Source organism: Hypanus sabinus, chromosome 10 (genome assembly GCF_030144855.1).
Source record: "Hypanus sabinus isolate sHypSab1 chromosome 10, sHypSab1.hap1, whole genome shotgun sequence".
NCBI lineage: Eukaryota > Metazoa > Chordata > Chondrichthyes > Myliobatiformes > Dasyatidae > Hypanus > Hypanus sabinus.
Window position 1 is genome coordinate 139,883,473 of NC_082715.1, and position 26,197 is coordinate 139,909,669.

Below are 26,197 nucleotides of genomic sequence, written 5' to 3' on the forward strand. Positions count from 1 at the left end.
TGGGTTTCCTCTGGGTGCTCTGGTTTCCTCCCACATTCCAAAGATGTACGGGACAGTAAGTTAACTGGTGACATGAGTGTCACTGGTTACACCGGCTCATTGGGCCTATTAGGACAGGTTTAGTCAGTATTTCTCCATGGAATCAACTTAATATGAAATGCAACTTAAAAAGCACCTGTAGAATTAAGAAACAAAAATGCAAGTTCTCAAAGCCACAACTGTGAGATGCAATATGCCGATTTTAATACAACCTTGAATTTGCCACACGTAGTACAGAAAAAAAGTATTCTATATTAAACCAAATCCATTCCCTCAAGTTTATTTTCCACTGATTTTTTTTTGCAGAAATAAATTGTAGCAAGATGAATATGAATTAAGCTTTGATTTTGAACAAAATAATCAATTTAATGCTTTGTTGATAAACCTTCAACTTAAATTCCTGATAAGTGTTGACAGTGGTGTCTTCAAAATAGATGGCCATTAAAGTTGTGATTCTAGCTATCACCCAAAGCAAAATTACCATGTCTAATTCACTCTTCTGCACAGCAGCAGTACCTAATACCCATCAACATTTTCCTTTCCATTCATACTGCAAAGATACTACCTGTGCTTTCTTTAAGATTAAATAGGAGGGTCTGGGGGTGGAGGGTGAGGAGGCCATCTGGGAGCAGAGAGGAGACTCACATGGCTTTTATGACTAAGTCAGAAATGTAAATTGGATACAAGTTTCCCAACCACTGCATCTTGGAAGAGGCTGTTAGGCTATCTGAACAGGGAGCATGGAAACGACCTTCAAGGGCACTGTGAGAATGGTACCCTATACAAGTCCTGAGACGATGAGGGGCTTGGTGGTAACACAGGAATTAGAGCAAAGGGCTGAGGGAAGTGGGCAGTCTATGGTTTACTAGCAGAGTCTGAACGGACATCAGCTTTCATTCCGGACTGTACAAAAAATCTTCTGAGTTTTTTTGAACTTTTCCTAACTGGACAGACATGGATGGTGAGTCCTGGCGAAGGGTCTCGGCCCAAAACATTGACAGTGCTTCTTCCTATAGATGCTGCCTAGCCTGCTGTGTTCCACCAGCATTTTGTGTATGTTGGGTGGTGCTTTCCTGTATCACCACTGTTCCCCTGCTCATTGTTCAGGTTACAACCGTTTACAAAGGCAAACCCTGTCTGATTCTGGGAAGGACTCTTACCACATGAAGTTTTAATGTACAGTCACAAAGGTTGGTGCAGAGAACCCCAACTCACCTGGATCTGCTTGTGCCTCCATTGCTGCCAACCCTACTGGACTCAAGGTTTCTAACAGTATTTCAAGTCATTAACATTCTGAAGGTTATGATTGTTAGCATTGCCTAGTGATATCATCAACTGGACTGGCCAAATTTTGAGTACCAGTGTTAGATCATTCCAGCATATGGAATGGCCCATCACCAATCTGTCCTTGTGGTAAGGACATTAGGGTAATGTCCTGCATAAGTCATTAACGAATGAAATTGAAGATTACTGACTGCGGTTCGGATACGTTCAGCAAGAAAAACAGAAATGAAAGAATTCTTTCTGGCACAGGAAGAAACGTATTTAGTTGCAGAAGAGCTATATTTATACCATGAAAAAAAACCTAAATAGGCGCACCATACTACAAACTTTAACATTTAATCCACTGATTAATTTCCCTGAAAGGTTAACCAAGCAGCCCTCTCTAAAAATCCTGAATGCTAGGGATACTGTTTTTAAATTTTGACTGTTTGAATCTTTGATGCTTCCTCTGGCCAAGTGTAAGAATCAATGACAAAACTGTCGTAATCCGTGCTGTACATGAGGGAGCTGATCAGAGAACGTTTGTCTTCGGGCTCAGGGTACACAGATGCCATTCCGTTTCTGAAAGCATATTCGGCAACCTGAAAGGAAAAACAGAAAGCTGGCTGAAAATCAAACGGTGGACGCTGGAAAGCCACAGCAAAGGTTCGGGAAAAAGCTGCAGAGGGTTGCAGACTTAGCCAGCTCCATCACTAGCCTCCCTACCATCGAGGAAATTTTCAAACGGCAATGCCTCAAGATGGTGTAATTCATCATTAGGGACCCCCATCACCCACCACCGTGGCCTCTTCTCATTACTACCATCAGGGAAGAGGTACAGGAGCCCAAGTTCTCACACTGAATGATTCAGGAACAGCTGTGCAGTGGCCCCTCCATATCAGACGGTGATACAACCAATTAGAATGATCTCCAAAGTACATCTGTAGAAATTTGCTAGACGTACCAAATTCACTTGGTTCTGCTTACTGCATTACCTTCGGACTTACTGGGGCCTTCCTATGCTCCCTTCAAATTCAATGGATTCAATGGATTATTCTAATGTGAAACATCTTAAAATCAACAATTGGGAGTGTGATGACATGCTGGTGGAGTAATATGTAAAAATTTGCTAGTCTGGCACCATTCCACCATCAGGCTCCTGAACCAGCATGGACAACTTTGCCCTCCCCAACACTGAACATAACCTGTGGGCTCACTTTATGCTCTCGGTATTATTCATTTATTATGTATTTGTATTTGCAGATTCTCTTCTTTTGCACACTGCTTGCTTGTCAATCTCTCTGTGTCCTCTGCTGTGTGAACCTTTGTTCGGCCAGAAACGCCAACCGTACTTTTTTCCATAGATCCTGTCTGGCCTGCTGAGTGCCTCCGGCATTTTCTGTGTGTTGCTTTGTTTGACTATAGTTTTTCACTGATTCTCTTGTATTTCTTTGTACTACTGTGAATGCCTGCAAGAAATGAATCTCAGGGTAGTATATGGTTCAACTTACTTTGAACTTTGAAGTCTGTCACTGTTGATCTATCACCTCAAATTTTAATCTATATTCCCGGTCTACTTCAGCTAACTCTGCCTTTGGGGTTAGACTATTTGATATAATTATTGTTCCAAAAAAAAAGTCCTAATATCCTATACACCCAGACTAAAATTAACCTTGCCAATTGATTTGTCAAATCTGTATGTGGAGCAATGTTGCAGATGCTGGTAATGCAGAGTAACACACACAAAATGCTGGAGGAACTCAGCAGGTCAGACAGTGTCAATGGTCAGAGTAACACACACAAAATGCTGGAGGAGCTCAGCAGGTCAGGCAGTGTCAATGGTCAGAGTAACACACACAAAATGCTGGAGGAGCTCAGCAGGTCAGGCAGTGTCTGTGGTCAGAGTAACACACACAAAATGCTGGAGGAGCTCAGCAGGTCAGACAGTGTCTATGGTCAGAGTAACACACACAAAATGCTGGAGGAACTCAGCAGGTCAGACAGTGTCTGTGGTCAGAGTAACACACACAAAATGCTGGAGGAACTCAGCAGGTCAGACAGTGTCTATGGTCAGAGTAACACACACAAAATGCTGGAGGAACTCAGCAGGTCAGACAGTGTCAATGGTCAGAGTAACACACACAAAATGCTGGAGGAGCTCAGCAGGTCAGGCAGTGTCAATGGTCAGAGTAACACACACAAAATGCTGGAGGAGCTCAGCAGGTCAGGCAGTGTCTGTGGTCAGAGTAACACACACAAAATGCTGGAGGAGCTCAGCAGGTCAGACAGTGTCTGTGGTCAGAGTAACACACACAAAATGCTGGAGGAACTCAGCAGGTCAGACAGTGTCGATGGTCAGAGTAACACACACAAAATGCTGGAGGAACTCAGCAGGTCAGGCAGTGTCTATGGTCAGAGTAACACACACAAAATGCTGGAGGAACTCAGCAGATCAGACAGTGTCGATGGTCAGAGTAACACACACAAAATGCTGGAGGAACTCAGCAGGTCAGGCAGTGTCTGTGGTCAGAGTAACACACACAAAATGCTGGAGGAGCTCAGCAGGTCAGGCAGTGTCTGTGGTCAGAGTAACACACACAAAATGCTGGAGGAGCTCAGCAGGTCAGGCAGTGTCTATGGTCAGAGAAACACACACAAAATACTGGAGGAACTCAGCAGGTCAGGCAGTGTCGATGGTCAGAGTAACACACACAAAATGCTGGAGGAACTCAGCAGGTCAGACAGGGTCTATGGTCAGAGTAACACACACAAAATGCTGGAGGAGCTCAGCAGGTCAGACAGTGTCTATGGTCAGAGTAACACACACAAAATGCTGGAGGAGCTCAGCAGGTCAGGCAGTGTCTGTGGTCAGAGTAACACACACAAAATGCTGGAGGAACTCAGCAGGTCAGACAGTGTCTATGGACAGAGTAACACACACAAAATGCTGGAGGAGCTCAGCAGGTCAGACAGTGTCAATGGTCAGAGTAACACACACAAAATGCTGGAGGAGCTCAGCAGGTCAGACAGTGTCGATGGTCAGAGTAACACACACAAAATGCTGGAGGAACTCAGCAGGTCAGACAGTGTCTGTGGTCAGAGTAACACACACAAAATGCTGGAGGAGCTCAGCAGGTCAGGCAGTGTCTATGGTCAGAGTAACACACACAAAATGCTGGAGGAGCTCAGCAGGTCAGGCAGTGTCGATGGTCAGAGTAACACACACAAAATGCTGGAGGAACTCAGCAGGTCAGACAGTGTCTATGGTCAGAGTAACACACACAAAATGCTGGAGGAGCTCAGCAGGTCAGACAGTGTCAATGGTCAGAATAACACACAAAATGCTGGAGGAGCTCAGCAGGTCAGACAGTGTCTATGGTCAGAGTAACACACACAAAATGCTGGAGGAGCTCAGCAGGTCAGGCAGTGTCTGTGGTCAGAGTAACACACACAAAATGCTGGAGGAACTCAGCAGGTCAGGCAGTGTCTATGGTCAGAGTAACACACACAAAATGCTGGAGGAACTCAGCAGGTCAGGCAGTGTCTGTGGTCAGAGTAACACACACAAAATGCTGGAGGAGCTCAGCAGGTCAGACAGTGTCAATGGTCAGAGTAACACACACAAAATGCTGGAGGAACTCAGCAGGTCAGGCAGTGTCTGTGGTCAGAGTAACACACACAAAATGCTGGAGGAGCTCAACAGGTCAGACAGTGTCAATGGTCAGAGTAACACACACAAAATGCTGGAGGAACTCAGCAGGTCAGACAGTGTCAATGGTCAGAGTAACACACACAAAATGCTGGAGGAGCTCAGCAGGTCAGGCAGTGTCAATGGTCAGAGTAACACACACAAAATGCTGGAGGAGCTCAGCAGGTCAGGCAGTGTCTGTGGTCAGAGTAACACACACAAAATGCTGGAGGAGCTCAGCAGGTCAGACAGTGTCTATGGTCAGAGTAACACACACAAAATGCTGGAGGAACTCAGCAGGTCAGACAGTGTCTGTGGTCAGAGTAACACACACAAAATGCTGGAGGAACTCAGCAGGTCAGACAGTGTCTATGGTCAGAGTAACACACACAAAATGCTGGAGGAACTCAGCAGGTCAGACAGTGTCTGTGGTCAGAGTAACACACACAAAATGCTGGAGGAACTCAGCAGGTCAGACAGTGTCAATGGTCAGAGTAACACACACAAAATGCTGGAGGAGCTCAGCAGGTCAGGCAGTGTCAATGGTCAGAGTAACACACACAAAATGCTGGAGGAGCTCAGCAGGTCAGGCAGTGTCTGTGGTCAGAGTAACACACACAAAATGCTGGAGGAGCTCAGCAGGTCAGACAGTGTCTGTGGTCAGAGTAACACACACAAAATGCTGGAGGAACTCAGCAGGTCAGACAGTGTCGATGGTCAGAGTAACACACACAAAATGCTGGAGGAACTCAGCAGGTCAGGCAGTGTCTATGGTCAGAGTAACACACACAAAATGCTGGAGGAACTCAGCAGATCAGACAGTGTCGATGGTCAGAGTAACACACACAAAATGCTGGAGGAACTCAGCAGGTCAGGCAGTGTCTGTGGTCAGAGTAACACACACAAAATGCTGGAGGAGCTCAGCAGGTCAGGCAGTGTCTGTGGTCAGAGTAACACACACAAAATGCTGGAGGAGCTCAGCAGGTCAGGCAGTGTCTATGGTCAGAGAAACACACACAAAATACTGGAGGAACTCAGCAGGTCAGGCAGTGTCGATGGTCAGAGTAACACACACAAAATGCTGGAGGAACTCAGCAGGTCAGACAGGGTCTATGGTCAGAGTAACACACACAAAATGCTGGAGGAGCTCAGCAGGTCAGACAGTGTCTATGGTCAGAGTAACACACACAAAATGCTGGAGGAGCTCAGCAGGTCAGGCAGTGTCTGTGGTCAGAGTAACACACACAAAATGCTGGAGGAACTCAGCAGGTCAGACAGTGTCTATGGACAGAGTAACACACACAAAATGCTGGAGGAGCTCAGCAGGTCAGACAGTGTCAATGGTCAGAGTAACACACACAAAATGCTGGAGGAGCTCAGCAGGTCAGACAGTGTCGATGGTCAGAGTAACACACACAAAATGCTGGAGGAACTCAGCAGGTCAGACAGTGTCTGTGGTCAGAGTAACACACACAAAATGCTGGAGGAGCTCAGCAGGTCAGGCAGTGTCTATGGTCAGAGTAACACACACAAAATGCTGGAGGAGCTCAGCAGGTCAGGCAGTGTCGATGGTCAGAGTAACACACACAAAATGCTGGAGGAACTCAGCAGGTCAGACAGTGTCTATGGTCAGAGTAACACACACAAAATGCTGGAGGAGCTCAGCAGGTCAGACAGTGTCAATGGTCAGAATAACACACAAAATGCTGGAGGAGCTCAGCAGGTCAGACAGTGTCTATGGTCAGAGTAACACACACAAAATGCTGGAGGAGCTCAGCAGGTCAGGCAGTGTCTGTGGTCAGAGTAACACACACAAAATGCTGGAGGAACTCAGCAGGTCAGGCAGTGTCTATGGTCAGAGTAACACACACAAAATGCTGGAGGAACTCAGCAGGTCAGGCAGTGTCTGTGGTCAGAGTAACACACACAAAATGCTGGAGGAGCTCAGCAGGTCAGACAGTGTCAATGGTCAGAGTAACACACACAAAATGCTGGAGGAACTCAGCAGGTCAGGCAGTGTCTGTGGTCAGAGTAACACACACAAAATGCTGGAGGAGCTCAACAGGTCAGACAGTGTCAATGGTCAGAGTAACACACACAAAATGCTGGAGGAACTCAGCAGGTCAGACAGTGTCAATGGTCAGAGTAACACACACAAAATGCTGGAGGAGCTCAGCAGGTCAGACAGTGTCAATGGTCAGAGTAACACACACAAAATTCTGGAGGAACTCAGCCAGTCAGACTTCATCTATGGAGAGGAATGAACAGTAAATGTTCCGGGCTGACGTCAGGGCTCAGGACTCAGATTTTATGGTGTATCTCTTGCCAGTCCTCCATTTCTGGATTTCAACTCTAACCTATGATAGACGTACTGTGGAGCCTATGTGACTGCTTTCCCTTGTTATACCTATGTTAGTCATAAACGGGAATATTTGATTATTCCCTTTGGAGCTGCACACAAAGATTTGGTATGTCACCATAGATAAGCAAATTTTGATGGCTGTATCGTGGAGAGAATTCTAACTGGTTACATTGCCGTCAGGGTTGTCTGGGCCACTTGCACAGGATCAGAAGCAGCTTCTGTGCTGTACGTTCAGCCTTGTCCATCATGGGCACTAACATCCCCACTGTTGAGGACATCTTCAAAAGGCAGTGCCTCATAAAGTCAGTGTCCATCATTAAGGACCCCTGTCACCCAGGACATGCCCTCTTCTCATTGCTACAATCAGGGAGGAGGCACAGGAGCCTGAAGACACGTACTCAATGATTCAGGAACAGCTTCTCCGCCTCCACCACCAGATTTCTGAATGGACATTGAACCCATGAACACCACCTCACTACTTTTGCTCCCTTTTTTGCATTAGTTATTTAATGTGTTTATATATGTTTTTTATTGTAATTTATAGCTTTTTTTAATGTATTGCAATGACCTGCTGCTGCAAAGCAACAGATATCAGGACGTACTGCATGCCAGTGATAATAAAACTGATTCTGACATTCACATTTTCTGACTCCTGAATCATTGTTCATTCCAGTAGCGATCTAGGGACACAAGAGATTGCAAGTGCTAGAATATGGCACAACATCATGGGCTGAAGGGCCTGTACTGTGCTTGTTAAGTTTGTGATACTGGGAAGGCAGGTGGCCGTGAATAACATACATGAGAGATGCAGAGATAAGAAACAAATGTGCAGCTGTTTATTTCACTTGTATTTCACCTACCCAGAACGTCCTCTCACATTTTGTTCAATACTGAACACACGGGGAAGTTTGACAGCAAATCGCAAGGGATACTTATATATATGTATATATACTTATAGAATATACTGTACCTGAACACAGTACTCTGCTGTACTCTTCTATTTTAAAAATGCATACAACTGAATGTTGGATCTGATTGCTTAATTCTTAAACTAAACCATTTAATTGATTATCTTTTGCAGCTTAACAATTAATTGTCAATTTGCATTTTAATTATTTATATACAAGTAACTGCCCAGTATGTTTCCTAGTGACAATGGCATGTTTATTCAAGTTTAATACACCACCCTAAGTGGTTACATTGGTATGACTTTGGAAGGCTCTCTCAGTCTCTTGGACTGTGTATTGCATAATTTTAAAAAGCTATCTCATTGGCTGACTCTTATCTACAAGTTTGAATAGAATTATCCCTATCTGTAGGGATAAAAGAGCTGCACCAAGAGGTCAGCACCATCTTAATATCTTAGGCGCTCAGATTTTTGTCTCTCCCTTCACCGGTCATTTCAATTTCTCTTTGTTCTATTAATGCTTAATCAAATGATCATAAAGCAACACGCTTTGCTGCCTCTTTGTTGACTTCTGAAAGGACCTGGGATTAAAAACAGCAAAATTGAACATGATGGAACACAAGTTTCTGATTTCCTCCAGCAATTTGCTCTAGTACTGATCTTACCTTTTACTAGCACATCTGTTCCACCTACTTCTAACATTTGTTTGAAACTTTCAAAGAGTTCTTCATAGAAATCTGGGCTGTGACAAGGCAGCTTTTCACAGTAAATTGTTTAGCTTGATGTCATCCTACAAGAAAAACCTGTTTTACCTGTAGCTGACACAACTTTTCTGAAGAGCAGAACCATTTTAAAATACTGCATAACAGATTGTCAAATACTATATTACAGAAGACAACTTAGACTGCTAGGATGCTTCCACATTCGTAGCCTGAGGTCAGTCCTTGGAATCCTGTTGGCAGGACTAAGTTACCAACCTGGAAGTCGTCGATGGACCAGAGACCATGAACATCATGGCCATGATCCTGAAAGCCCAGTTTTGATGGATATATGGATATATTCGATACACGTTATATGCATGGAGGATTCGAGAATCCCCAAACATCTACTGTACAGCGTGCTAACTCTGGTTCAAAGATAGTGTCAGAGCTAACATTGCATTGGCTAGACCAGGGGTCGGCAACCCGCGGCTCCGGAGCTGCACGCGGCTCTTTCATCTCTGTGCTGTGGCTCCCCGTGGTTTGTTAGTTTTTGAAATGTAATTCGAAATTTGAAGATTATGGTGATCTTGTACAATCTAAATAAAACGTTGTGGCGACCCCATTTCCTGGCACATCCGAACCGGCTCACAATTAGCCACCGTTCCAGCTAAGGGAGATGGCCTACGGGGGTTTGTGAGTACGTGTCTTTTGGAGCATCCGTGCCCACAGGGGGCGGGTTGAGCGAGGCTTTAAAGCAAGGCTGTTTAGTTCGAATAAAGTCACCTTTGATTGCAGTGTTGTTATCTTAGCGCTGCGTGTAGCACACCGCCACAAAGTGATTTTATCGCTATTAATATACGTAACCACTGCCAATGCCTGACACCCGCGATTTCTTTTAATTTTTCGATCGAAGGTAGGATAACTATGGAGTAACCTTCAACCCAACGTCTTTTTTTTCGGAGTTCAAAATGTTTTTGTTGCATGCAGAAATGTAATTTTGTTTTCTCTGCAGGAGTTCATCAATTTCATAAATGTAACACATTATAGTTTGTTTATACATAGCATAAAGGCAAAGACCTTTGTATGCAGTGTTATTTCATTTTAAATGTCAAACGGATTTTGTGGCTCCCAGTGTTTTCTTTTCTGTGGGAAATGGGTCCATATTGGCTCTTTCAGTGGTAAAGGTTGCCGACCCCTGGGCTAGACTTACTCCAGCTGCACAAGACTGAACTGGACAGTGTACCTCGATAGGACTTGCCCGCAACAGCTTTGAGGAGAGATGTCGTGGAAATCCGTTGGCTGCCTGGCAACAGAAAGCTGCAGCTGACTCAGGACAGTTCCGCTTCACTCACTGTGAATGAGCTTCCCATTCAAGCCTCGGACTCCACAGCATTCTCCGGGTCCATCACAGATGAACTGCACAAGAACGACCATCATCGTCAGGCATGATGGACAACTAACATCATCACTGGATCCTGAACTACCTCACACTGCACTCATTCATTTGCCCGTCTCTCTTCCCTTCATACCTTATGTCCGTGATCATTCCATCTTACCTCATGCTTCCCTTAAGCAACTGACATTCTAATTCAGCTTCACTAGCATCTACGCCTGATTCACCTTTTAGTTTAAGGAACTATGGTCAGCTCCATTCTCCTTGTGGACCTCAACATTTTGTCCTCTCCTGATTGTTAAATAAAAACAGAAATAGCTGGGGATACTTTGCAAGACACATTAATTCCTCTCTCATCACAGTTAACATTACAAGTCCATGATTCTTCAGTCATTTCAATAAAAGTTTATCAAACTGAAATGCACACCTTGTTTCTCCTTCCAATATGCAAGACAACACAAACATTTTGGAGAATCTCAGAAGGTCAGGCAACATCTAAGGAGGGGAATAAACAGCTGACTTTTCAGGCTCAGACCTTTCATTATTTCTGGAAAAGGAGGGGGTAGAAATCTAAATAAAGGATGGAAGGAAGGGGAGGTATACAAGCTGGTAAGTGATAGATGAGACAAGGTGGGGGAGTAGGTGAGATGGGGAGGGAAAGAGGCAAAGGGCTGAAAAAGATAGAATCTGAAAGGAAAAGACAGTAGGTCATGGAATAAATGGAAGGAGGTCTTTTGAAGAGATTATCAGGAAAATCGATGAAGGAAATGCAGTGGATGTTGTCTACCTGGAACTCTTTGACAAATCCTGCATGGGAGGTTGGTAAAGAAGGTCCACTTACTCAGCATTCAAGGTGAGATAGTACATTGGATTAGACATCGGCGCTGCAGGAGAAGCCAGAGAGCGGTTGTAGATGGTTGCCTCACTGACTGGAGGCCTGCGACTTGTGCTGGGTCCATTGTTGTTTTTCATCAATCTGGATGACAATGTGGTTAACTGGATCAGCAGATTTGTGGATGATACCAAAATTGGGGTGTAGTGGACAGCGAGGAGGGCTATCAAAAGCAGTGAATGTTGTCTGCATGGACTTTTTCAAACCCTTTGTCAACGTCCCAATATGGGAGGTTGGTAAAGACGTTATAGTCACTTGTTTGCAGCAGGATCTGGAAGTGCTGGAAAAATGTGCTGAATATTGACAGCTGGAGCTTGAAGTAACGTCCACAAAATTCTGGAGGAACTCAGCAGATCAGGTAGCATCTATGGAGGGGAATAAACAGTCAGGAACCAATGAAGGGCTGCAGCGCAAAACATCGACTGTTTATTTATTTCCAGAGATGCTGCCTGATCTGCTGAGTTCCTCCAGCATTTTGAGTATTTTGTTTTGGATTTCCAGCATCTGCAGACTTTCTCAGATTTATGAGATGGAATTTAACAAGTGTGAAGTGTTGCACATTGGAAAGACAAACACGTAAACAGTGAACAGTAGGGTATTGAGGAGTGCGGTAGAACAGAGGGACAAGGGAATACAGATCCATAATTCTGTGAAAGTGGCATCACAGGCAGATAGGTTCATAAGGACATTCAGCACATTGGCCTTCATAAAAGAAAGTATTAAGAACAGGAGTTGGGATGTTATGTTGAAGCTGTATAAGATGTTAGTGAGGCCTAATTTAGAGTGTTGTGTCCAGTTTTGGCCACCTTCCTACAGGAAAGATATCAATAAGCTTGAAAGAATACAGAGAAAATTTACGATGTTGTTGCCAGGATTTTAGGACCTGAGTTATAGGGAAACGTTGAATAGGTTACAATTTAATACTCTGGAGCATAGGAGGATGAGGGGAGATTTGACTGAGGTCAACAAAATCATGAGGGGTACAGATAGGGTAAAAACAAGCAGGCTGTTTCCACAGAGGTTGGGTGAGGCTGCAACCAGAGGTTCTGGGTTAAGGGTGAAAAGTGAAATATTTAAGGGGAACGTGGGGGGAAGTTCTTCATTCAGAGGGTAGTGAGGGTGTGGAATGAGGTCCCATGGGAAGTGGTGGATGCGGGTTTTAATTTTAACATTTAAGAGAAGTTTGGATGGGTACACGGAGGGGAGGGGTATGGAGGGCTGTGGTGGGCATGCAGGTCGATGGGACTCGGTAACATAATGATTCTGCACAGTTCAGGTAGGTTGAAGAGCCTACTTGTGTGCTGTAGTGCTCGATGACTCTAAGAATCTGAAAGGACAGTAGACCACGGAATAAAGGGAAAGAGGTAAAGAACCAAAGGAGGGAAGGTGGAGTGATGGGCAGGTCATGAGGGCAGTGGAGAGGAAAGAGAAGGGCGGACAGGGCCACAGCTACACACCTCTCCTCTCCCACATCATCCCTCCTTCTCTAGTCACCTCCCTCTCCCTCTTCTCCTCCAGCCCGTACCCTCCAACTTAGTAGAATTCCGACACAAACTTTGTTGGGTGTGAGCACCTGATCAGGAGCATCACCGATCCCAGGGGGATTAATCAGTCTCTTAAAAATAAATTCATATCACTCTTAGCAGCTAACTCCTTATTTACACAATGTTGCAGTGGAGAAGCTAAGTAGTAAATAGTTAGGAGACTGCTGTCATCAAAATCTTTTGATTTCAGTTAGGAGAAATTTGGGATAGGTACATGGATGGGAGGGTTGTGCAGGTCTGTGGTCTGGGTGCAGGTATTGGGACTAGGAAGGTTAATGGTGTGGCACAGACTAGATGGGCTGAAGGGCATGTTCTGCGCTGTAGTGTTCTATTGTTATTATGGTTTCCTTTAAATGCTGTTTACGAGAAGGAAAATTGCATATGGAAAGACGTAAAACAAGATTCGTATAAACAATTCAGCCTTAAAACCAAATTTTATTACCTTCACTGCCAAGTTCAGGGAAACTTTTTGGATAGAATTAAGCGGAGGGTATAGGCGTCCTTCAGCCAAATGTTCTTCAAGAACCTGTTCTGCTAAAGCCTGCAATACAAGAGCAAACGCACAAAATGTAAGAGCTGGTGTTCTGTAACATTCTTCCCTTTGTGGACTGCAGGGATGAAAATCTATGGATTTAGTGTGTGATTTCAAATGGAGCAGCACAACTTCAACAGGTTCAGCACAAAAAAATCCACCCATAGAAATTTGCTAGAGTCTTTGCTGACAGACCAAATCTCCTCAAACCCTTAATGAAATATAGCTGCTGGCATAGCTTTTTTTTGTGAATGCTTCAAATTGTTGGGCCCGGGATAGATCAATTGAGATGGTTATTTATTTAATCATTTACTAATACAGCACAGAGTAGGCCCTTACATCCTTTAACCACCCTGGCAACCCCTGACAAACCTGATTAACCCAGACCCAATCACAGGACAATTTACAATGACCAATTAACCTACCCAGTAGGTCTCTGGACTGTGGGAGGAAACAGGAGGACCCAGAGGAAACCCACACATTCCACGGGGAGGATGTTCACAGCCTCCTTGCGGAATGGTGCCGGAATTGAACTCCGAACTTCAGAATGCCCCGAGCTTTGATAGTGTGACACTAAATGCTGCGCTACCACGGCACCCAGGAACTTGAAACTCTGCACCTTTTCCACTGTTCATCCCGCGGTGTTCCCTTGAAACTGCTGACTTTGGACCATTTTGGTCAAATCATGTTCACCCACTTCTTTGTCTAATCAGCTTGTGCCAAGCAACAAGTGCTCTTCTGCCACAGAACCACTGTTAAATGTGCCCATGCCAAGTTCAACAATATCCCAAGTCCAGCCCCTCAAAATATTGGTGGGCCCCAGTTCACTGTCCAGAGTACTGGTCGGCCCCCCCACTCTCCTGCCCTTGTCGCTGATGGGCTCCCGTTTCCCACTCCCAAAGGCAAGGCCTAACCAAGCCCAAGTACAAGTGAACTAGATTTCTGAATCTTGTACTCTGATCGGTTGCATCAGTGTCTGGAACGGAAGCTGGAGTGCACTGGATCAGAAAAAAACCTCAGAAGTTTGTAAATTCAGATGTTTCCATAATGGGCAACAGCCTCTCCATCTTCAAGGATTATTCAAAGAGCGATGCCTCAAGGAGGTAGCATCCATCATTAAGAACTTTCACCAGCCAGGACATGCCCTCTTCTCACTACTACCATCAGGGAGGAGGTACAAGAGCCTGACGATGCACACTCCACATTTAAGGGACAGCTTTAACTCCTCTGCCATCAGATTGCTGAATGGAAGATGAACCCATGTGCACGACCTCAGAATTATTTTCCTCTTTTTTTGCACTATTTAATTAATTTATATATTCTCGTTGTGATTTATAGTGGTTGTTTGGTATTGCACTCTCCTGCTGCTGCAAAACAACAAACTTCACATGTCAGCGACAATGACCCTGACTCTGTTTCTGATTAGCTGTAAAGCAGGAAGAAGAGGAATTTTGGACAAATGTCTCTGTTTTAGTATTAGTAAGTAATTCAGTGGTATTGGCAACAACAGATTTCTGTTTGCCAAGAAGGTTCTGATAACATGAACAAGACTGTTGTAAAACTAATTTTCCAGCAGCAGAAAATGGCGCTGAAGTGTGCTGACTGCCAGATAGATAGGGAAGTTCTCACATCAACCATTTGTTTTCCTGTGCCAAACAAATCCTTGGAAACCAGACAGTGCTCACAATACTTGTTATTTTAACAAGGAGGCCCAATTTTCAAGATCAACAGTGAACGAGACCCATTTAGAGCAGCGATTGTGAACTGCTTCTCTGACCAGGAGTATCACATGTGCGTATACAAACTAAAAATAATTTCCCCATTTCTGGAAATTTGATCTTCCAGGATGTAGAAACACACAGTCAGTATGCCTGACAAATTACTCGTTAATCATGCAGCAGCAACTCAGTGCATAAAAGCACGCAGACATGGTGAAGAGGTTCAGTTGTTGTCCAGACCAAACATCAGAAAGGGGGAAAAATGTGATCTAAGCGACTTTGACCGTGGAATGATTGGTGGTGCCAGATGGGGTGGTCTGAGTATCTCAGAAACGGCTGATCTGGGATTTTCATGCACAACCATCTCTAGAGTTGAAAGAGAATGGAGCAAAAACACAGAAGAAGTTCACTAAGTGGCAGTCCTGTGGGCAAAAATGAGAGAGGTCACTAGAGAATGGCCAGACCAGTTCAAGCAGACAGGAAGGTGATAGTAGCTTAATTAACTATACAACAGTGATGTACAGGACAGCATCTCTGAATGCACAACACATTGAATTTTGAAATGAATTGGTTACAGGGCCAGAAGGCCACAGACATCCACTCAGTATTAGCTGCAAAGGTACTAAATAATGTGGGTACTGAGTTTACAGACCACATCAGAGGCAACTCGAGTAAGTGGGTCTCAGTCACTGTGACTCCCTCAAAGGTGCAGGGCACTTGAACCTGCTGCTTGGCCCACTTCCCGATTCTGCACTCCTTCCTCCAGCAGGTTCCGGTAATGGGGGGGTGGGCTGAGTATAATCATTTTCAACAATTCAGCAATTCAGACCCGAGACTTTCCAGGTACTGGCATTGGCATTTTTTATTACTGTCACGCGCACCAAGATACCCGGGCACAGGGTATCTTGCGATTAGCACGACGCTATTGCAGCTCAGGACATCGGAGTTCAAAGTTCAATTCTGGAGTCATCTGTAAGGAATCTATACATATTCCCTGTGGAATCCGTGGGTTTTCTCTGGGTCCTCTGGTTTTCCTTCACAGTCCAAAGTTGTACCTGGTCCATTAATTAGTCATTGTAAATTGCCCCATGACCAGGGTTGTTGGGGGCGGCTGGGTGGTCCGGCTCAAAGGGCTGATAGGGTCCATTCTGTGCTGTATCTCTAAATAAATAGCTGCAGATTAGTACACAGTGATTCTTCAAAGGTCTCCCAAAATTGAGGCTTGCAAACTCATAAATATTTAGATTGTTACGATTTACACCAAGATTCCTCAGATTTCCCCTGCTGTAAGAATTTTCCTGCCTGATTTAAACACAGTTGAACGTCAGAACAGATATTTTCCATTGAGGTCGATGTTCAATATTGTCATTTAAAAAAAAAATTGGATAGGTACATGGACAGGAAAGGAATAGAGGCTTATGGGCTGAGCGCAGGTCGGTGGGACTAGGTGATTGTAAGAGTCTGGCACGGACTAGAAGGGCCGAGATGGCCTGTTTCCATGCTGTAATTGTTATATGGTTATATGGTTAATGTTGAAGAAAGCTAAAGCACTTATTAAGGTAAGCTATCTTATTACCACACTAGTAATGAAAAGAACGTGAAATCAATCCATATATTTTTTTGAGTGAATATACTTCCTTGCTCGCTATTTTGAATTATGTTACTTGCTATTTTTGAATGTTTGCTTGCTATTTTGAATGTTTTGCACCCTGGTCCCAGAGGAACAGCTGTATGGTTGAATGATAATTAAACGTTTTGATTTTTTGATTTTTTTTATCTTGCAGGAAGATAATCGACAATGATAAACAGCAATTTTCCTCACTTGAGTTCCCTTGGGAATGTAGCCCAAAACATTCAAGAAAACAAGACAAAACAAAACAAGAAAGCAGACAAAACAGATACCTTAATGGGACATGGTGATATTGCTTAAAACAAAGGAAACCATATATGATGAAACGTGATGTTAAAAATCAAAATTCAGGAGGAACAGTGTAGTTCAAGCAATTTTTGCGGAGCTGAATAAATGGTTGGTGTTTGAAGTCGGGACTCAGAAAGAACTGCTACAGGGAAGTGAAAGGGCGGTGTGAGACAGGTCTGTGAGTGGAAGCAGGTGAGCGGAGGGGTGACGCAGACATGGAGCAAGGTTAGGGTTGGGGAGGGGAAAGCTGAGGCACAGGCTGGAGGGTGATAAGTGAAAGCAGGTAAATAAGTAGAAATAGACAACAAAAAATTATTTTTCCTAATCTGTTTCCATCTGTCACTGTAATACCATAGGAGCAGAATTAGGCCATTCAGCCCAAAAAGTCTGCTTCGCCATTTGGTCATGGGTGAGTGATTATCCTGCTCAACCTCATTCTTCTGTCTTCTCCCCGTGACCTCTGATGGCCTGATTAATCAAGAACCTATCAACCTCCACTTTAAACGGACCCAATGATTTGGCCTCCACAGCTCTCTGTGACAATGAATTCCACAGATTCATCACCCTCTAGCTAAAGAAACTTCTCCTCATAGCTGTTCTGAAGAGACAACTGTGTGTACTCTGAGGGTGTGTGCTCTGGTCCTGGCCTCTCCCACCAGCTTGCCTGCAACTGTCACTTCGTCTCCCTCTTCTGGCTCCATCATCTATCATTTTTCCCTTATTTTGGTTCCACTGAACATTCTCCTGATGTGAAATTAGAGCCACTCTCAAATCTACTTCCTACGGTTCCGACCTAATACTGCCACATTTCCAACAGATGTATCTCCTGCTGTATCCTTTGGCAATCTTCCTCACGATCCACATCATCATCACGAAGGGTACCTGCCACCCACCCTGCTCATAGACTGTTTGCCCCAGTCCCACCAGGGAGGAGGCTACGTAGCATCCACTCCAGGTTCGCCAGACTCAAAAACAGTTTCTTTCCTCAAGCAGTAAGGCTGATCAATACCTCCACTCACTAACCCACCCCTCCACGACCCCTGACACCAATATATTATCATTTCCTGTCAGTCAGCTTATGTACAAAACAATCTATACCTAAATCTATATATATATAAGCAATCTTACATATTTGTAGTTTTATGTTTTTTAATTATTGTGTTCTTTATCTTATTGTGTATTTTTGTGTTGCATTCAATCTACAGTAATCTAAACATTGGGAATGCCCACTGCTGTATGAACTCTTCAACTAACTCAACTCAACTCACCCTTCCGCTGGTAACTCACAGTCCATTGCATCACTCAGCTGCCGAAATTTCCAGAAACCTCCCAAATTCAACAGGAGAAAAGCCTACACTTGTTTGTTATATGATGCCATCCCCACGCCCCGTCCAGGCGCACCTAAATGACACTTACAGTTAATCCAAGCAATGTTGACATGTAACAGACAATAGTCACGGTAGTGGCAGGTTACCACGTTCTCTTTAGGTACCGGTATAATTGAAGCTTGATTGAAGCAGGTGAGTACCTCAGACTGCTGAAACGAGAGGTTAAAGATCTCAGTGAACTCTCCAGTCAGTTGGTCTGCACAGGTCTTTAGTACTTGGCCAGGTACCCTATGTGTGCTGGACGCTTTACCTTCCAGAAGGCTGCTCGCACATCAGCCTCAAAGACTAAAATCACAGGATCATCGGGGGGATATTTGGTGCCTCCATGTTTTGATGGTCAAAGCGAACACAGAAGGCATTGAGCTCACCTAGAAGCAACGTCCTGTTGTTGTCTATGTCGCTTGTTTTAACTTTATAAGAGATGATGGCATTCAAGCCCTGCCACAACTGTCCAGCATCCTTTGTTGATTCAAGTTTAGTCCATTGATTAGAGGGAAATTACACACTGCAAACTGCAGTGAGAGCAATGCAAGAGAGGTATATTGAAAAGCGTTGTACGTAGCCCACAGAACCGTTGCCATCTTGCCATGATCAATAATCGGTGCTAATTTGAGCGAAGAAGGATAAGAGGTCACTTAACAGAGATGTACAAGATGATAAAAGTCATAGATTGAATGGACATCCCGGTCCCAGGTCAGAAATGGCTAATACCAGGGGCATAATTTTAAGGTGATTGGAGAAAGGTATCAAGGGAATGTCAGAGGTAGGATATTTTACAGAGAGAGTGATGGGTGTATGGAATACACTGCCTGAGGCAGATACATTTGCAACACTGAAGGGCAGCTTCTATCTTGCTGTTATGAAACTTTTGAAAGTTCCCTAGAGTGATAAGGCAGACTTCTGACCTCCCAGCCTACCTCATTGTGATCTTGCACTTTATTTTCACCTGCACTGAACTTTCTCTGCAGCTTTATTCTTCATCCTGTAATTGTTTAACCTTGTCCTACCCTGACCCCGATACACTGCGCAATGTATTGATTAATGTGGAGAGTATGCAAGACAAGCCTGACACGGTATCGCAGTAGATATGACAATAATAAACTAATTCCAATTGCAGCATAATAATTACATTGTAGGGGAACAGTCGGGCTCCCAGAAAAGCAATCCCAACAGGACACATCTCACTATCATGCTTCCCTGCAGTTCTGTAACATATCTTCCTCATATCTCCTTCAATTTACCAATCCTTTTGCTGCTCCAAGAGGCAACTTACAGTGATCAATAAACCTCCCAGCATTCCTTTGGGATGCGGAAGAAAACTGTAGAAACCAACACAATCACAGGCTGAACTCAAGGTGGGGATTAACCTCCATTTCTTCAAGGGTTGCCCCACTGAGCAATTTGATGATGTATCTCTCTATCCTCTCCTCTGCTATGAAAACAAGCTCTGTGCTTAATTTTTCACAGCCTGAACTTTCCTAGTAACTCTCTTCAACCTTCCTCCTGCTGGAGGTCAGGATGAACAGAATTGAAATTACTCCAGAGATAGATATCAATAATGCAAAAGGAAATCTTGGCCTTACTTGTAGGCAAATGACCTGGAGCAAGATTTTGTTAGGATACATTCAACTTATAAACATACTCACTGGAGTTTAGAAAATTCAAGACTCAATTTTGTTGAATGTCTTTTTCAGTACAGAAGTGTAAAGGTGAACAAAATAATGGTTACTCCAGATCTGATGTAACACATAAAAACACAGTAAGATAAAGAATACAAAAATAATTTTAAAAACACAATAAATATAAATACATAAGATAGCTTATAACACATAGACTGATTGTTTGCCCATAAAGTGATTCTAGGTACAGAATGAGGTGGGAGTGGGGGGGGGGGGGGGGGGTAGTCTCATTGAAACCTACCAAATATTGAAAGCCTAGGAAGAGTGGATGTGGCGAAGATGTTTCTGATAATGGGGTGAGGGGGGTGTCTAGGACCAGAGGGGACAGTCTCAGAATACAAGGATGTCCCTTTTGAACAGAGATGAGGAAAAATTTCTTCAGCCAGATGGTGGTAAATCTGTGGAATTCCTACACAATAAGAAATAGCAGGAGTAGGCCACCTGGCCCGTCGAACCTGCTCCACCATTCGATAAGAGCACAGCCGATCATTGCCACAGATGGCTGTAGAGGACAAATCATTTGGTATATTGAAAGTGAAGGTTAATAGAATCTTGATTAGTAAGGTCACCAAATGTTACAGGCAGATGTCACAAGAATGGGGTTGAACCATTATAAAATGGCAGAGCAGACTTGAATGGCTCAATTCTGCTCCTACATCTTATGGTCTCTAATTTCATTGTCAAAGACTCTCACCAGCTCCACTGCCATCTATCCCTGGTGCACGTGTTTTAGCTCAGTTTGAAAGCCCGACGGAGAAGTAAAAACAAACCAAGGAAAGGAGAAAGGAACAGTGGAGAAGGCAATTTGCATTTGTGCTGGCAGACAGAAGATCACAAACACAGGATGTTAACTGTCCATCCCCACAGTTGTGGTTTGACCTACTGATATTTTCAGAATTTTCTGCTTTTTTCCTCATTGATAGATACTTCTGAACTCCATGTCAAAGTGACAATGTCAATAAATGTTTCTGCACTACATTTACAAGTGCACCAAGAGCTCCAATATGCACATTCTCCACAATCTAAAACACGCAGACTTTGTAAGCTGACAAATCAGCAACTGTATCCAGATGAGCTTTATTGTCACATGTACATCGAAGCATCAAAACACACAGTGAAGTGCATCGTTTTGTGACAGCGGTCTACACAGTCTGAGGGTGTGATGGAGGCAGCCCACAAATGTCACAATGCTTACGGCGCCAACATAGCATACCCACAACTTACTAATGTGTACACCTCTGGAATTTGGCTGCGCCTGGAGAAATTACAAACTCATTACAGATAGAGGCAAGAATAGAACCCCAATCTTAAAGCTGACATTGTAATAGTGCTACACTAACAGCTGTCCTACCATGCCATGGTGGGAATTGAACCCTAATCACTAGTGCTGTAAATGCTCACACTAACTCCTATGCTACCGTGCCACACCTTTAATAATCAGAGGCCTTGTCTGTTCTGTATTCAATTTTTCAGTATTATTTGAGTAACCTTGGTTGATTAAGCTTTCTTGTTTGTTTAAATAATTCATTATGGGTGGTATGTATAAATACTCAAATTGCACACAAATTGCTGTTTCAATGGCAATTGCAGCCCAGAGATGCAAATGAGTTGCAGTCAGGAATGAAAGTGATGACGAACAAAATTGCAATGTCTAAAAAGAAACCAGTCTGGCGGAACAAACTGTATTAACATGGTGGCAGGGACTCGCAAACACCAGACCAATGCAGGTTTAAAGGTGGAACTTGCAGGAAATGCAACAAAGTAGGATACCTACAAAGAATATGTTGAGCAGACGAAAGTAAATGGACTGCAGAGTGACGAGAAAAAGATAAAAACTCAAGTTGCAGTTTCAAAAAGAGCATTAATCTTTTGTTGTTGATGAAAAATCTGATTATGATGAAAGTGACACAAGACTGAGATTTATAATGTAAACACTAACAATATGGCTTACATCAGAAATGAATGGCAAATTAATTGAAATAAAATTGGACACAGGTTTGGCAGATTCAGTCATTCCACCAAATACATTTGAACAGCATTTTAAAGATACTGAACTGGAGCCAGCAGACATCCAATTAAGAATTTATACTGGAGAAAAGATCTCCTGTGGGAATGACAGTCATGACAATGGAATACTAAAACCAAGAAGCCACATGGGGCTTGGATGTGGTAAGAACTGCAAGGCAGAATAAGAGGTCACATGGCTAGACAGGACAATGGGCCAGTTTCTGTCCTGTAATGCTCTGACACTAAGACTCTAAGTACTGCAGCAAATGTCAACCCACTCTTTAAAAAGGGAGGGAGGCAGAAGAAAGGATATCATAGGCCAGTTAGCCTGATTTCAGTGGTTGGGAAGATGTTGGAGTCCATTATCACTGAATCGTGGTTGAAGGATGGTTGTAGTTGGGAGCTGAATGTCCAAGGTTATACATTGTACTGGAGGGACAGGAAGGTAGGCAGAGGGGGTGGCGAGGCTCTGCTAGTAACGAATGGCATCAAATCATTAGAAAGATGTGACATAGGATTGGAAGACTTTGAATCCTTGTGGATTGAGCTAAGAAACTGTAAGATTATAAGGACCCTGATGGCAGTTATATACAGGCCTCCAAACAGCAGCTGGGATGTGGACTACAGAATACAATGGGAAATAGTAAAGGTGTGTTATGGGAGATTTTAACAAGCATTTTAACATTGGGAAACTCAGGTTGTTAATGGATCCCAAGAGAATGAATTTGTTGAATGCATGTGAGATGGCTTTTTAATGCAGTTTGTCATTAAGCATACGAAGGGATCAGCTATACTGAATTGTGTGTTACGTAATGAACTGGAGATGATTAGGGAGCTTAAGGTAAAGAAATCCTTAGGAGTCAGTGATCACAGTATGATTGAGTTCAACTTGAAATTTGATATGGAGAAAGCAAAGTCTGATGTAGCAGTATTTCAGTGGCATAAGGGAAATTACAGTGGTATGAGAGAGGAGTTGGCAAAAGTAAATTGGAAGGAGCTGCCATCTGGGGTAACAACAGAGCAGCAATGGCTTGAGTTTCTGGCAAAAAATGAGGAAGGTGCAGGTTAGATGTATTCCAAAAATGAAGAAACACTCAAATGGCAGAACAGTATAATCGAGGTTGACAAAAGTAGTCAAAGCTAATGTAAAAGTAAAAGAAAGGGCATACAATGAAGCAAAAATTAGCAGGAAGATAGAGGATTGGGACACTTTTAAAAACTTGCAGAAAGCAACAAAAATCATTAGGAGGGCAAAGATGAAATACAAAAGCAAGCTAGCAAACAATATCAAGGTGCATAAAAAAGCATTTTCAAGTATATAAAAAATAAAAGAAAGAAGAAAGTGGATATAGGACTGTGAGAAAATGAGGTCGGAGAAATAATTACAGGGGACAAGGAGAAGGCAGATGAACTAAATGAGTATCTTGCATCTGTGTGCCAGATGTTGAAGGTGTATGAGGGAAGAGAAGTGAGTACGGTTACTATTACAAGGGAGAAGATGCTCAAAAAACTGAAAGACCTAGGGTACATAAGTCACCCGGACCAGATGAACTGCACCTTAGGTTCTGAAAGGGGTAGCTGTAGAGATTGTGGAGACACTAGTAATGATCTTCCAGAGGCGTGGTTCCAGAGGATTGGAAAATTATAAATATCACTCCGCTCTCTAAGGAAGTGGGGAAGCATCAGAAAGGAAATTATGGAAAATAATTTCTATAGAAAATTATAGAAAATATATAGGAAATTTTTTGAGGATGTGACTAAACACATTGATGAAGGAAGAGCAGTAGATGTAGTGTATATGGATTTCAGCAAGGCATTTGATAAGGTACTCCATGCAAGGCTTATTAAGAAAGTAAGGAGGCATGAGATCCAAGGGGACATTGCTTTGTGGATCCAGACTGGCTTGCCCACAGAAGAAAAGGAGTGGTTGTAGATGGGTCATATTCTGCATGGAGGTCGGTGACCAGTGGAGTGCCTCAGGGATCTGTTCTGGGACCCTTACTCTTTGTGATTTTTATAAATGACCTGGATGAGGAAGTGGAGGGATGGGTTAGTAAGTTTGCTGATGACACAAAGGTTGGAGGTATTGTGGATAGTCTGGAGGGCTGTCAGAGGTTACAGTGGGACATTGATAGGATGCAAAACTGGGCTGAGAAGTAGCAGATGGAGTTCAACCCAGATGAGTGTGAAGTGGTTCATTTTGATGGCAGAATATAGTTTTAATGGTAAGATTCTTGGCAGTGTGGAGGATCAGAGGGATCTTGGTGTCCGAGTCCATAGGACACTGAAAGCAGCTGCGCAGGTTGACTCTGTGGTTAAGAAGGGTATGGTGTATTGGCCTTCATCAATCATGGAATTGAATTTAGGAGCCAAAAGGTAATGTTGCAGCTATATAGGACCCTGGTCAGACCCCACTTGGAGTACTGTGCTCAGTTCTGGTCACCGCACTACAGGAAGGGTGTGGAAGCCATAGAAAGGGTGCAGAGGAGATTTACAAGGATGTTGCCTGGATTGGGGAGCATGCCTTATGAAAATAGGTTGAGTGAACTCGGCCTTTTCTCCTTGGAGCAACAGAGGATGAGAGGTGACCTGATAGAGGTGTATGAGATAATGAGAGACATTGATCGTGTTGATAGTCAGAGGCTTTTTCTCAGGGCTGAAATGGTTGCCACAAGTTTAAGATGCTGGGGAGTAGGTACAAAGGAGATGTCAGCGGTAAGTATTTTAGCTCAGAGAGCGGTGAGTGCGTGGAATGGGCTGCCGGCAACTTGATACGATAGGGTCTTTTAAGAGACTTTTAGATAGGTACATGGAGCTTAGTAAAATAGAAGGCTATAGGTTAGCTTAGTAATTTCTAAGGTAGGGACATGTTCGGCACAACTTTGTGGGCCAAAGGGCCTTATTGTGCTGTAGGGTTTCTATGTTTCCATGTTTCTATAGAACAGTTAGCCTGACCTCAGTGGTGAGAAGATGTTGGAGTCAATTGTTAACGATGAGGTTATGGAGTAGTTAGTGAGACAGGACAAGATATGACAAAGTCAGCATGGTTTCCTTAAGGGGAAATCTTGCCTAATGAACCTGTTGGAATTCTTTGAGGAGATTACATGTAGGATAGATAAAGGGGATGCAGTGGATGTTGTAAATTTGGATTTTCAGAAGGCCTTTGACAAGGTGACACACATGAGGCTGCTTACCAAGTTAAGAGCCCGACGTATTACAGGAAAGTTAATAGTATGGTTAGCGCATTGGCTAATTGGTAGGAAGCAGTGGGTGGGTATCCTTTTCTGGTTGGCTGCCAGTGACTAGATGTGCTCTGCAGATGTTGGTGTTGGGACCACTTCTTTTTCTGCTGTATATCAATGATTTAGTTGATGGAATAGAAGATTGGTGGAGGGCCAGGTAATACTGAGGAAACAGGAAGACTGCAGAATGCTTAGACAGATTAAGAGAATAGGCAAGAAAGTTGAATACAATGAAATACAATGTTGGAAAATGAATGGTCATGGACTTTGGTAGAGACTATTTTCTAAATGGGCAGAAAAACCAAAAATCTCAGATGCAAAGGGATTTGGGAGTCCTTGTGCAGAACACCCTGAAGGTTAACTTGCAGGTAGAGATGGTGGTGAGGAAGGCAAATGTAATGCTAGCATTCATTTCAAAAGGTCTAGAATACAAGAGCAGGTGTGTCATGCTGAGGCTTTATAAGGCACTGGTGAGGTCTCATCTTGAGTATTGTCAACAGTTTTGGGCTCCTCATTTAAGGAAAGATGTGCAGGCATTGGAGAGGGTTCAGAGGAGGTTCACAAGGATGAATCCAGGAATGAAAGGGTTATCATACGAGAAACGTTTGATAGCTCTGGGTCTGTACTTGCTGGAATTTAGGATGAGGATGGAATGACCACTTTAATGGGATTATGTCAACATTCGCAGTTCAATGTAAATTTATTATCACCATTTACAACACTGAGATTATTCAATAAATCTAATAGAAAAATAACAGAATAAATTAAAGTCCACTGATTCATTGTGAATTGTGCAAATACAAGAAAGAAATAGTAATAATAAATAACCTATTTAGAGAACCTTGGTTTTCAGGAGATATTGAGGCCCTGATTAGGAAAAAGAAGGAGGTGCACAGCAGGTAGGTAGCAGGAACAAATGAGGTA

The 26,197-nt window shown here is 43.5% G+C and overlaps 1 protein-coding gene across 5 annotated transcripts in view; it reads right to left on the reverse strand.

Annotated features, from left to right (window-relative positions):
- Window positions 1-221: 221 nt before the first annotated feature.
- Window positions 222-26,197, reverse strand: part of me1 (malic enzyme 1, NADP(+)-dependent, cytosolic) — a 467,654-nt gene continuing 441,678 nt past the window's right edge. For all 5 annotated transcript variants that reach the window (XM_059983100.1, XM_059983103.1, XM_059983101.1 and 2 more), the window contains exons 13-14: window positions 13,232-13,330; window positions 222-1,904 (exon numbers count right to left, since the gene is read on the reverse strand). In XM_059983100.1, the coding sequence (XP_059839083.1) occupies window positions 1,737-1,904; window positions 13,232-13,330 (267 nt within the window). In that variant the 3' untranslated portion in view covers window positions 222-1,736. The remainder of the gene's footprint in view (window positions 1,905-13,231; window positions 13,331-26,197) is intronic.